Here is a 14,561-nt window from a genome sequence, read left to right as displayed (position 1 = left end):
TTTCCTCATTCTTCCTAACTTATTCCTCCATTCCTGTTCAAACGCCCCAAGAATTACAATAAGAACAGCAATAATACATTTATGGCTACAATGTGTTTCATATACATGACTTCACTAGATTCTTAAAACAACTTTATGAGATCCATGGTACAATTTTCATTACTACTTTGCAGATAAGAAATTGCTCTGAGGGGACTGAATGTGAATCACAACATAATATTTTCACTTTTTTGTTATTGTTTGCTTACTTTTTGTTTTCTTTCTCATTTTTTTTCTTTCTGATTTTTTTTTTTTTGTAGCAAATGTGGAAATATATACAGAAGAATTGCACATGTTTAACCTGTGGTGGATTACTTGCTCTCTAGGGGAAGGGATGTGGGAAAGAAGGGGGGAAATTTTGGAACACAAGGTTTTACAAGCGAATATGTTGATGTTTAACATGTATAATGAGACTGGCTGCTATCTGAGGAAGGGGGTGCAGGGAGGGAAGGGAAAAGTTGGAACAGAAGTGAGTGCAAGGGACAATGTCGTAAAAATTACTCATGCATATGTTCTGTCAATAAAAAGCTATAATTTTTTTAAAAGAGTGTATATTGAAAACTATCAGCATATATTTTGAAAATAAAAAGCTATTATTTTTAAAAAAAAAGAAATTTTAAAAAATACATTGATCTGAGAAGTTCTGTCCAGGCCAAAATTGTATAGACAAAGAAGTTTAGTATTCTATATTTCCTCAGTGTCCTGATTCTGTCCTGTACATTTTTGTTCTTCCGCTGCAGTGCCTTGCTATTCCTCTTCTCTCTTTCATTCAACAAAACTACTCAATCTTTATCATATATTGCAGTGGACTAGTAGAGTTTGAAGATTTAGCTCCTGATTTTATGCTTAGATATTTATTAGCATTCATAATACTTATTAAGCCTCTTAATTGGTGATTCTTCTGTAATAGAGTAGGAGGAGGAGGAGGAGGAAGAGAAAGAGGAGAAGGTAGTAGCAGTAGTAGTAGTAGTAGTAGTAGTAGTAGTAGTAGTAGTAGTAGTAGTAATAGTAGTAGTAGTTAGCAGTAATAGTTGAAGGGGGGAATATTAGTGTCCAGCCCCTAAATTAGGATTTGGAGGAGGTTAAGGATTTTAATAGATTTTCAATGTTCTAGGGAATGTATTTTAGATATGAGAGCAGCCATTAGGAAAGCAGAGATTGTAGAAGGCCATTGTTCTATTTCTCTTCCATTTCACCACCAAGCACTCAGAAAAATAGTGTCTTTGTCTTCTATCTCTTCTACCTAATTACCCATTCACTTAACATTTGCCACGTAGGTTTCTATCTCCATTGTTCCATGAGAAGATTCAGATTTTTGAACATGGCCAATGCAGGAATTTCTTTTTCTTAACTTTGCATATTTGTAACAGGTTTGGATTTGTTCGTTTGTTTCTTTGTTGAGAGGAGGAAAGGTAGGAGAGAAAATAATTGCTCGTTAACTAGAAAATCAATTAATTGTTTTTAGAAAATCTGATTTTTCTGGTCAAATGGGTGGAGGAAGGCCCGAGCAACCCTCCTGGGTGAATGAAAGGACATTTATATTCTCTCTCTCTCTTCATATATCTATCTATCTATCTATAGGCATATATTCTAATCTGGCTTGAGTGACTTGGTCTCTCTGTTCCCTGGGTAAGAATTTGTAAGGTTAGAGTTCAACAGAAGTGGTCCTTAAATGGGTTCATTTCACTGAGATGAGATCCCTAAAACATTGCAAAGATGCTTGTTAAGCATCTCCTCTGTGCACAAGACCTGACTAGACGCCATGCCTAACGTTGACTCAGTGCTTTAAATTTGCAAAGCATTTTGTATACATTGGTTCTCCTGATCCTTTCACAAACCCTGTGAGGGGGTTGCTATTATTATCCCCATTTTTGAGATGAGGAAGATGAAGCAGAGAAGGGAAGCATCTTGCTAGTAAACCTCTGAGGTAGGATTTGAATTTGTCCATACATCAGCTCCAATCCAGCACTCTGGTTACTGTGGTTATTTTACTGCCTAGCCTAGAATGTGCTCTGGAGGGACCAGTTCTTAGTTATGGCCAAGGACGGAGGCTGGCTAAGGGTTTGTGTGACCCAGTTCTGGAGGGAAAAATCTCAGGCCCAAGCATCTTCCCCTCCAGGTACCTTGTATCTATTTCACAACTGTTCTGTATATGCTGCAAGTACAAGCTGCCTCCTTTCTGTTTATTTATAACAGTGCCTTCAGTACAGGGGCTGTTTTCCCATTTGTTTCCCCAGTGTCTAGCACACAGCTGATGCTTACTAAATGTTTCTGGGTGGGCCGATGGATGGGTGCGATGATGCACCTGGTACCTTAAGGGAGGCTGGAGGAGGGACTGCATGTCCAGCCCCCTATACTTGACAGGAGATGTGGCTACATTCCTTGAGTGGATTATCTAGGAACTAGTGTCCTGAGAGTTGGGTTGGACTGGAGAAGACAGAGGGAAATAATAATTCAGAACAATCATAACTGCTGCCAAGAGATTAATAGCAATGACTATGACTGCTGGCTTTCACGTAGAAGCGTTGATGCATTCATGAACTCAGAGATGAAAAGTATCTACCATAAGCTCCTTTTACCCAGCACAGGAGCAGGAGTGATTCTAGCGAATGTAAGTAAATGTGCAATAATATGAAGAATTAAAGAAGGGTTTTAGGAGGGAGGCAAACAAGAGTTAGTGGGTAGTGAAAAAGAAAGAAAAAAAAGAAATAAGGAAGGAAGGAAAAGGGAGGGAGGGAGAGAAGAAGAAGAAAACAAGGGCAGGAGGGAGGAAAGAACGAAGGAAGGAAGGAAGGAGAGAGAGGGAAGAAGTAGTATTGACAAACATTTTTAATGGCAAGGATTCATAAAGTGGAAATTTTGTGACTATCTTGTTAAATTCAATACATACTTTAAAAAAATAAAAGCTTGCATTCAAAAATATTTTAATTGGGTAATTAAAGGGGGAGATTAGGAGAGGAATAATATTTGCATTCCTATGGAAGGGATATTGGAACAGGAAAAAGAATAAATAAATATATGTATGTGTTAGAATCCGTGTTAACTCAACTTGAAACAAGGTGATAAATCAAGGGAGATGTTAGAATCCTAGTGTTAACTCAATGGAATTGCTACAATGCTTATTGGTTCACACCTTAGAGCTAATCCTAATGTATGTTTGCTCAGCTAATACTGAGCTATATGAACTTGCAATGACTCATCTGGCTTTTGAATTGGAGAGAATGGGAGGTCATAAAAGCAAATGAAACCTTCCTCCATTCTTCAAACACCCAAAACTGCGATGCAGGAAGAACTGTTTCTCTTCACAGGCAGGAGTGTGCTGGAGATCTTCCTGGCTGCACTGGACAGAGAAATCTCTGGGACCAAAAAAAGGCTCTGGCAAAGGCTGGGAAGTATATGAGCAACGCCTGACGCCACCTGGTGAGAACTGTAGAAAAGTGCAGAAAAACTTGCCATGGGAACAATGTCAGATATTCCTAGACTCAGTGAGGCGCTTCAGGGGGTCTCCTTAGCCATTGCTTAGGAGCCGGTGAGTCACCGAAGAGTTTCACTAAAGTATAAAAAAAAAAATCTGCCAAAAGTTGATTCTTTCTATGAACTTGTGCTTACAAGAGAATTGACGCCAGGTTATTGGATGGTGTCGGGCAAAGAGTTTTCCAAATTTTCTGGGTGAGGGCCGTGGTCAAGAGTAAACAAATTTCTTCAAGTAAATGCAGACCTTACACATCATGAAAACTTTTTACACGATAGGTATATATGTGATAATAGTCATAATAACAGCACCTGCATTTATGTTAAACTTTAAGACTTGAAAAGTGCCCTATGTAGTTTTTTAATTTGGTCCTTATGACACTCTTGGCAAAGAAGTCTTCTTGATATTTAGATCTTATGATGACAGTTTTACACATGAGGAAAATGACACTCAGAGAATCTATGATCTGTCCCGGTTACAGAAGTACTCATTTTCAAAGGCAGATTTTAAAACCAGTTTTATGTCAACTTTTGGGACCCCAAACCAGTGAATTCCTAATGTTACCCCTTCCAAGATAACACTTTCAAGTGTGATTTGATGAGGGAGTTACTTTGGAGCAAGGACCTCTTAATGCCCGTCCAATTCAACTAGAATTTGCTTAGGATTTATTCTGTATTTGGCATTTTTCCAGGCATTAGAGAAGACACCAATGTATCTGATCCCAATCTCAAAGTTACACTGGAATACTAACTAAGGCTCCTCAGAAATATTCTGTACCATCAAAGAGGATAAAAATTTACTAAGTTATAATCATTTCCACATAAATATACTCAACGGTGACATGGAAATTGAATGACGAGTACCAAGGAATATAGGATGCCAGCATCATAAAAAATTCTATAAGAGGTCAAGGATTATCTCCAGTAACAACTGTTAAAATCTAATACCTGGGCAGAGATGAAAAAGGAAGAAAGACATGAATGAATGGAGAGCATGGGGAGAAGGGGAGTGTATCCAAAGAAGAATTAAGATTGAGGACTAGCAATTAAGAAATCATTTGCATCCAGGGAAAAGTAGATCCAAGAAAAAGTTAGAGTTAAAAGTCAGATTGCAAGAGTCTGATAAGCGATTGGGTGAAGAAGTAGAAAGAAGAGATTAAGATAAACATGAAAATGACTCTTAGTTACTGGATTAGAAAGGGTGGACAAAGATATAAAATGATAGCCTAGTGGATGAGCTGGAATTTGTAAGCCAATGTTATTGTTGTTGTTTTATCTTATAGTATTGTAAAGGTAGACATTTAAGGGAAACAAGGGCTACAGATATGATAGAATTCACTAGTTCAGGTGGGTTGGAGAAATAGAAATAAGAAGAACATTTACTGTGCTCTTCCTTACTTACTGTGGTCAGCAACATACAGGTCTCCTATAGAGGTCTTGAATCTCAGCAGATAGTCTCTGAATGTTATCTTTCCCAGTCTCTCCTCCAGCTTAGCATGTCCTTCAATTACCATCTTCCATTCCTTCACTTGCCATTCTTCCTGGTTCTTCTACCCAACAAGGTAGGGGTGTGTGGAAGGGTTACCTTAACAAGTTGGATCAGTTCATTCCATACAAAGAGTAAGTCCCTGCCTCCAATTCTCTTGAATCATTGCCCTATGGGTTTCCTAGTAAGCTAAGCAGTGATTCTATTCTTTCTTTGATATTCTTCTTTTCCCAAAAACCACATTTTTGTTATCCTTTGCTTTCTGGACCAGTCTCAGGTTATTCTGGGTTACCTGCTTTAGCTTTCTTCTTTTCTCCATCTTTTTTTTTAATTTAAATTGAGATATAATGGCTGACCTACAGAACCCTGGAAAATGATATTAAAAAAAAAAAAATAGAAACAATTGGCAACTTCGGTAAATTTGAGGATATAAAAGAAATACACATAAATCAATAGGTTTTTTGTATTTTCCCAATAAAATCCAATGGGAAAAGACAGAAAGAGAAATTCCATTTAAAACAGCTACAGAAAGTATAAAATCCTTGGGAATCCACCTGCCAAGATATGCCTAAGAATTATATTAACATAATTACAACAGTCTACACAAATAGAAGATCTTAACAACTGGAGGCAATATTTATTGTTCATGCCCAGGTCAAGCCAATATAATAAAAATAACAATACTATCCCAGTTAATTTACTTTTTCAGTGCCATAACAACTAATCTACCACAAGATTACTTTATAGAGCTAGAAAAATAACAAATTCATTTGAAAAAATGAAAAGTTCAAAAATATATACAAAATTCATCTATACTAATTTAGGCAGCTAAAACCTCCATAATTTAGAGAGTAGACAGTTGAATAGGAAAGGAGTAATACAAAGCTATAGGCTATTGTCAGTCCTGATAATTTACTATCTTATGTGAAAAGGAAAGCAATTTGTTGGGCAAAGGATCCAATCCAGGCGTGAGGTCTTCTTTCAGGAGTGGATCACTCTCAAAAAGTCTCTGATTTCATTAAGAAGTTAAAGATGAATTCCTGAAGCCAATGACACAAATAGAATAACTAGAAGGATGGGGTCCCATTTTCTTCCAAAAAGAGAGAGGAATCTTTGTTGTGTGGACTCTGCTGCTCTGAAAATACAAAAAGAAGGAAAAGATCAGGGCTCAGGTGGTTTAGAGGAAAAGCCCATGCCTCTATTCCCATTGCAGGACAAGGCTGACCAGCAGGATGGGCTTGGACCTTGGATTTTTAAAGCACAAGAAGAAATCTATAAGCTGAGGGATCCAAGGCTGCCGTGGAACACTTCTGTTTGAGCTGGCCTGACCCTGGCTCTGGAAATGCCTGGTGCTGGGATCCAGGGACCATGCAGAGCCCACCCTTAGCTTTCACTTGTCTTCCCACTTCTGCAATAAATATGTGATAAACACTGGATTACTTTGCTTTATATAACACAGGTATTGTATTTCATTCCATAGAAGGTAAGTCCCTGCCTCCAGTTCTTTTGAATCATTGTCATGTGGGTTTCACCCAAGCAGTGATTCTATTTTTTCTTTGATGTTCTTCTTTCCCCCAAAACCACAATTTGTTATCCTTAACTTTCTCAATTTAAATGATCCAGTTTAAAATGAAATTTGGAAAATCTTTTCATGAAGAGGATAATTCTTTCATAAAAGGAACTCATCTTAGTAAATCAAGATGTACATTGTCATTTTTAAGCTTTTAATGTATCATGTGACAGGATCAGAGATTTAGAACTGGAAGGTACTTCAAAGGTCATTGAGCCAAGCCCATTTTATAGATGAGGCCTCTGAAGACACAAAATGACAGGCCAGGTGAGCATGGTGAACATCCCATGAAGCTTCTCTGAAGTTGTTTTAATCTTTATTCCTTCATTTCCTTCACTAGTGGGAGAAAGATACAACATCCAACACCACACATAGATCACAAGATGAGCGTTAGAAGAAACTTTGGGGATGATCTGGTCTAGCTGCTTTGTTTTACAGATATGGAAACTGAGGCCCAGAGAAGCTGACTTGCCCAAAGGCTCACAGATGATAAGGAGCAGATCCACCATTTAAACTCAAGTCTCTGGATTCTGAATCCAGCATTAGGTCCAGAGCACCATGCTTGTGCTTTGTTGTTACAAGTATTGCTATTTTAAGGAAATGTGAAAAAAAATTGATCCAAGTCTTGCTTCAATTAAAAAAACTAGCTGATGTTTAAGGTTTTTTCAAGACCCTTTATATCTGGGCACATGTTTGTATGCATGTGTGTATGTGCACACATAACATGTATATATGCAATATAATGCTAGACATATGTATTTGTGTGTATACACTATATATATATATAGTATTTATATGTGTGTCTATATATGTATTTTTTTAATTGCCAAGAAAACTCCAAAAAAGTCACTAAGTAGTCAGACCTGATTAAAACAACTGAATAATAATAACAAAATGGACACCAGAGAAGTACCGTAGTGAACAAGATGCTGGGTCTGGAGTCAGGTAGATTCATTTTCCTGAGTTCAAATGTAGTCTCACATACTTATTGGCTGTGGGACTTTGGGCAAGTCACTTTACCCTATGTGCTTCAGTTTTCTCATCAGTAAAATAAACTAAAATGAAGGAAATGGCATTAACTCTAGTATCTTTGCCAAGAAAATCTCAAATGAGGTCAGGAAGTCAGATAACAAATAAATGCAGACACACACACACATAAATACATATATATATATATATATATATATATATATATATATATATATATAATTACAAGCATCACTGTCCCCATTTTATAACTGAAGATACTAAGACCCAGAGAGTTGAAAGGACTTAGTCATCATCACACATCCAGTAAAGATCAGAGGTAGAATTCCCTCCTAGGTCTCCTGACCCAAAGACATGGCTCTTCCCATTTCATCATGCAAAAATACTGTATAAACTCCCACTTAGAGCTTTCCTAGGTAGATATGGCACATGTTAGGGGGTCCAATGATACTTACGAACTAAAGACACAGTCCGAGTGGGCCGTATGGTCCAGACATTGTAGGAACTTCACAGATCTGTAAGAAGAAATCATTCTAATTTTATTTATTTCACAATGATCCAAAAGAATTCCAAGGACTTTTAATAAAAAATGCTACCATCTCCGAGAACTGATGGACTCTGTGCAAGCTGAGGCAGAATTTTTTTTCCTACTGTCTTTACTTTTCTTGCTTTTTTTTTTTCCAAGAAAGCTAATATGGATATGTTTTACATGATTTCACTTGTATAATTGCTGTCATATTGCTTGCCTTCTCAGTGAGTGGGGGAGGGTGGAGAGAGAGAGAATTGGGGATTTAATTTTTTTTAATGAATGTCTTAAATATTTAAAAATAATCATAATAACAAAGCTTTTATTTCTGTCTTGAATGTAACCGCCTCCTGGCGGCAGCAGACTACCTTTCCTTTTAAGATGTGAGTTTTTTCTGCAGTCCCCAACAGTCCCATAGCATGTTAAGGTTTGCAAAGTGACCACCTGGGGGCCTCAGAAAACCACAGAACCTCAGAGCAGGACTTGGTCTTGGAAATGCTAAGAACCACCCTCTCTGCCTGAAGCATGAATTCTGTGAGTCATGCTGAATGTACCAGCTTTCTCCTGAATCCTTCCAGGCTCCAACTGGCCTCAGCCTGTGCCCATCTCCTTTTCAGACAGTTCCACCCATTAGAAAGCTACCTACTGTCTGGACATGTCTGAGCCAGCTCTTTCCCTGCTCAATTTTCAAGATGCACATTTACAGCCCAGAAATCAGCAAACCCCACAAATTAGGGGGTTGCTTTATTGCTTTGTTGAATGTCTAGACACAATGAAGTGATGGAGAAAATTTTAATAACACAAATTAAGCTTGAAAGTATGTCATTCATAGATTTGGGGAAAGGGGCGACCAGTTTAACATTTACCAGCACACTCATCATGCTTTCATTCTAGTGCTGTCCTTTAAAACTACAATGAAAAAACTACAAAAACTCAATGAAAAATACATGAATAAATCATATGCTTCTTTTCTATGAAAACCTTTCAGATATTTAGGGGTACCTCTCACATATATCTTCCTGTCTTATCTCTTCTGAGCTAAGAATGCCCAGGAGTTCCCCTGTGCTGTGGTTTCAAGACCTGACCCCACCCTACCATTCTAAAAATGGTACTTACCCCTTGTCTAGATGTGTGGCAAAGTCATCAAATAATGTAGTATTCCACTATTACATCCAAGGGAGAAAAGTGGGAGAGCTCTCAGAGCCTTAGCAGAATATGTCTGTGACACTTTATTTAGATTGTTTTGTTTTGTTTTTTAAGGGTGACATTTATTTTTGTTTATCAAGGGGAAATATATCCTTTCCTATATGTGCAAAAATGGTTGTAGCATTATGGTGGCAAAGAATCAGAAATTGAGGGGATGCCCATTAGTTGGAAATGGCTGAACAAGTTGTGATACCTGAATGTAATAGATTACTGTTGTTTTGTAAAAAATGAGGAACAGGCAGATTTCAGAAAAACTTCGAAAGACTTACATGAATTGATACCGAGTGAAGTGAGCAGGACCAAGAGAACACTGTACATGGTAACAGTAACACTGTGTAATGATCAACTACGATTGGCTTAGTTCTTTTGAGCAATCCGATGATCCAAGACAATTTTAAAAGAATTGAAACAAAAATGAAAAATGCTAGCCATATCCAGAGAAAGAACTATGGAGTCTGAATGCAGATTGAAGCATATATTTTTATCTTTTTTATTGTTTTTTTCTCATGATTATTTTTCCTTTTGTTCTGATTTTTTTTCATAACATGACTAATATGGAAATAGGTTTAACATGATCATATATATTTAACCTGTACCAGGCTGCTTGCTTTCTTGAGAGGACAGGAGAGAGATAGAAAAAGAGGAGGAAAGAAAAATTTAGAACTCAAAATCTTTAAAATATGAATGCTGAAAACTATCTTTACATGTAATTGGGGGGGAAATATATTAAGTACAAGGAGGAAAAAATCTTCTCAAGATGAATGTGTTTGTCAGTCATTACTACTTTGTTTTTCATCACTAGGTTTTAGAGGGAATAGCTAGAATTTCTATGGCATGTTAAGGTTTGCAAAGTACAAATAACAGCTTAAAGGGGGAAAAAGCAGCTTAAAGTATTAGTAATAGCTAACTCATCTGAACAAGGTACTTAACTACTTCTCAGTTTCCTCATCTGTGATATGGAGAAGGATAATAGCACTTTTCTTTACAATGCTGTTGTGAGGATAAAAACGATTTAACATTCAAGCCCTATGTAAATGGAAGCCATTATCATGATAAATACAACTACATTTGCATACAAACATATACAAAATAATTTCTGAATCAAAGGCACAGGTCTAATAAAAAGAGCAGCTTTAAAAAAAAATAGAACAGAAATTCCAGAAGGCACAATGAACAAATGGGATGGGAACACAGGTATGAGTGTGCAAGGAAAGCTAGTGATGAAAAAAGAGCTTTGGCTGAACTCGCAACTCAGAAGGGAAGGGAAGGGAAGCCATAGGGAAGTGGATCATCACACCCTTAGCAGGAACAAAGGTCTCTTTGGTTTATCACCCTGAAGAAAGATGTGGAAAGGGTGGTGGGATAGACACCAGAGTCTGGTCCCTGCCTACAATCCATATGTTCGTTATCTGTTTGATCCTTACAAGGAGGCTCTTTTTGAGGGAGGGGTTACTATTCCCATTTTACAGAACCGGAAACCGGAACCTTAAATTAAGTGACTTACTTAAGGTTACACAACAGGATTATAATGTCAAAACCAGCACTTTATCAGTTACCCCCTGATTAGTAGACTGATAAAACTGCCCTAGAATTCGAATCCCAGGCTTAGATGACTCATGTGACTTTGACCAAGTAACTTCTTTCTGTGCCTTGATCTTTTTCTCTGTCAAATGATAGAATTGGACGAGATCAAAGGATGTTAAATTTGTTTTTGATCATGGCAGACTGGTGAAATCTATGAACCCTTCTCAGAATAATAGTTTTAAATTCACAATACAATAAAAATTCCTACGTAAATAAAATTGTAAGCAGAGGGAAAAAAATAAATTTACAACACAATACATAGGATTACAAAGATTATGTTGAAATACAATGAGTATTTCAATGAGTAGTGAGTTTTTTTCCCAGAAGGTAGAGTCTTTGAGTTTATCAAACAATAGATTACTTTAGTCACTGATTATTGTGTCTTGTGTATCTAACCTACTCCACTGATCCACCACTCTATTTCTTAGCCAGTACCTGATGGTTTTGATGACTGTTGCTTTTATAATAGAATTTTACATCTGGTACTATTATACCACCTTTCTTTGCTTTTTTTCCCCCCATTAATTCCCCTGATATTCTTGACCTTTTCTTTTTCCCGATGAATTTCGTTATAATTTTTCCTAGCTTTATAAAACAATTTTTGTTATTTGATATGGCAGACAACAAAGCCATTTTTGTTTTTTTCCCAATTCTTTAGATCTGACTTGATGTGGAAAGTGTTTTGTAATTGTGTTCATACGTGGCTCTCTTTAACAATGAGATGATTCAAACCAGTTCCAATTGTTCAGTGATGAAGAGAGCCATTTACACCCAGAAAGAGGACTGTGGGAACTGAGTGTGGTTCACAACATAGCATTCTCACTCTCTCTCTTGTTATTTGCTGGCATTTTGTTTTCTTTCTCAGGTTTTTTTTTTCCTTCTTGATCCAATTTTTCTTGTGAAACAAGATAACTGTATAAATATGTATACATATGTTGGATTTAACATATATTTTACCATATTTAACATGTATTGGATTACCTGCCATCTAGGGGAGGGAGGTGAGGAAAAGAAAGGGATAATTTGGAACAGAAGGCTTTGCAAGGGTCAATATTGAAAAATTACCCATGCATATGTTTTGTAAATAAAAAGCTTTAATAAAACTAAATAAAATAAAATAAAGTAATTGTGCTCATATAGTTCCTGGGTTTGTCTTGGCAAGTAGACACCCAGATATTTTATTTTGTCTACAGTTATTTTAAATGGAATTTCTTTATCCCTTGCTGCTGGGCTTTGTTACTGACATATAAAAGTGCTGACGTTTTGTGTGCATTTATTTTGTATCCTGCAACTTTACTGAAGCTGATTTTTGATTGATTTTCCAAGTATATCATCCTATCATCTGCAAAGAGTGAGATTTCCTCATTGAGTACTCCAACATTTCTAGTATAATAGTGAATAATAGTGGTGATAATGGGCATCCTTTTTTCACCCTGAAATACAACTATCAAAAAAAAAATTTTTAAGTTCATGGACACAAAGATAATGAATTAGATGATCTTTAAGGTCTCTTTTTAGGGCAGCTAAGTGGTGCAGTGAGTACAGAGCCAGACTTGGAATCAGGAATACTGAGTTCAAATCCAGGCCCAAACTCTAGCTGTGTGTCCCTGGCCAAGTCACTCCATCCTGTTTGTCTCAGTTTCCTCATCCATAAAATGAACTAGAGAAAGAAACTACTCCAAGATCTTTGCCAACACAATCCCAAGATTTCACAAAGAGTCAGACAGGACTGAGAATGACTAAAGATCATCAAGGTCCCTTCCATATCTAAATGCCATTATCCCATTTTGTTATAGAGAGATGCTATATACTACTCTCTGTGTTATGGAGATACAAAGAAAGTGTTGTGAAATACTCTTGATTATCAAGGGCCTCCTTACCTAATTAAGGGTAATATACATAAAATACTCAGAATATACATAAATCTAAAACATAAAATGATTAAATGTAAAACTGTAGAGTACTAAGGGAAATGGTTTAGCAAAGGGAAAATGTCTGGGTCAGACTACTCAGGGAAGGCTTCATGGCAAGAACATAATCATAAACAAGTCTGTGAGTGCTATTTTACCATTACCATTTTACACATAAGGAAATCAAGAAGTGACTTGTTTGAGTTCATACAGCTAATAAGTATGTGAGAGAAGATTCAAATTCAGGTTTTCCTGCCTCCAAGTTACTCATTCAACTCCATTATCTTGGTGTTCTCTTATTCCTACTCCCTCCCTTATTAATAATATAATGCCAGTAGTTAGTAGATAACTTGCACTAGGAACCATAGATAATGTTGACAGGAAGGGGGGAGTAAGTAAATGGAGTAGAAGAGAGGGAGGAGAGACGACAGAAATATCCCCTTCAACAGCAAAAGTTCTTGGACTATGGAATATTGTCTTCCCCACCCAGTAACAAGCCATCAAGGAACATTACTTTGGTGATTAGCAATATTACCTTATCAATTAGCTAATATAACTTTGGATAGGATGTGAATATCCCTGTAAATATTCACTAATCAGAATCCACTTACCTGTAATTATTAATGCATTCATATTTGTACTCCATGTTTTTCAGCCTGTTTTCCAGTATTTTCATACTGCCTTCTCCACAGGATTCTCTATAAAATAAAATTTCGATTATTAAGTACCTTCTCAACTATTGAACGAACTTGATTATACAACTATCTTGGAATAATTCATTAGCATAACTATAGTGATCAATAGTTTCCCCACTCTGGCTGATAGGACACTGGCTAAATCAGTTTTTACCTTGGGCCCTCTTTGGTAGTACAGGAAAATCTAAAGACCCTTCTCAGAATAATGTTTTTAAATAGATATATAATAAAAAAAAAAAAAGGACTATAAAAGAAAGTAATTATATTAAAATACTTTTATATACATATGACAAATTTGATATATATATATGTCATATATATATGACAAACATGCTCCTATTAAAAGCTACATGTTTCTTATAGATTTGTAACTCAAGGTGGCCATTGGACATAATTGTCTATAAGAAAGACCTGTGCATTATTGGAGGCAACCAAAACCACCCAAACTTATAGCAGATCCTGGGGGGTTCTGGTGTCATCTTTAGGGAAGGGTTCTTTCTCTCATGGTAGGTAATTTTGGAAGGAGATCAGACTGAGGCAGTCATTGATATGATAATAAAGAGAATCTTCTCAATACCCACTAAGATTGTGAGCACTGAAAATTGAGAAATATTTATCGCCCAGCACTTAGCAGAGTCATGCATTTGGAAAGGGCTTCTTGGAAGAGGGTTCTTCTTATACCAGATTGCTTACTGTCTTGGGGAGGGGGAAGGTTAGGGAGGGAGGGAAAAACATTAGGAAAACAAAATCTTACAAAAATGAATGTTGAACACTATCTTGACGTGTATTTGGATAAAAATGAAATACTATTAAAAAAAAAAAGTAAAAGCAAACAGATTCTTGACTGGGGAACAATGTTACAAATTTGCTTGCACTTCTCCTCCTCCATATAAACTCATTGAAGGACTTCTGATTTTCAGTACTTTTTTTCCTTTCAAAAACAATTACTTTCCCCAGTTACATATGAAAACATTTTGGGGGGTTATACATGTACATTTGTTTTTTTAAATATATATTTCCTCATAAATCATGTTGGGAGAGAAAAATCAAAACAAAAGGGGAAAACATGAGGGAAAAAAAACAGAAG

At 36.5% G+C, this 14,561-nt stretch overlaps 1 protein-coding gene and 1 long non-coding RNA gene across 3 annotated transcripts in view; one reads left to right on the top strand and one right to left on the bottom strand.

Annotated features, from left to right (window-relative positions):
- Positions 1-1,040: 1,040 nt before the first annotated feature.
- LOC116419739 lies at positions 1,041-7,056 on the top strand. The gene is made up of 3 exons (XR_004230028.1): positions 1,041-2,650; positions 3,348-3,459; positions 6,210-7,056. It is a non-coding gene; the product is annotated as an uncharacterized LOC116419739 (long non-coding RNA).
- Positions 5,976-14,561, bottom strand: part of BST1 (bone marrow stromal cell antigen 1) — a 28,906-nt gene continuing 20,320 nt past the window's right edge. For both annotated transcript variants that reach the window (XM_031941604.1, XM_031941605.1), the window contains 3 exons: positions 13,391-13,477; positions 8,009-8,068; positions 5,976-6,131 (listed from right to left, as the gene is read on the bottom strand). In XM_031941604.1, coding sequence (XP_031797464.1) covers positions 6,023-6,131; positions 8,009-8,068; positions 13,391-13,477 — 256 coding nt within the window. In that variant the 3' untranslated portion in view covers positions 5,976-6,022. The remainder of the gene's footprint in view (positions 6,132-8,008; positions 8,069-13,390; positions 13,478-14,561) is intronic.

Source organism: Sarcophilus harrisii, chromosome 6 (assembly GCF_902635505.1).
Source record: "Sarcophilus harrisii chromosome 6, mSarHar1.11, whole genome shotgun sequence".
Classification (NCBI taxonomy): domain Eukaryota; kingdom Metazoa; phylum Chordata; class Mammalia; order Dasyuromorphia; family Dasyuridae; genus Sarcophilus; species Sarcophilus harrisii.
Note: the sequence above shows the minus strand (reverse complement) of the source record. Positions and strands in the feature narration are given on the sequence as shown.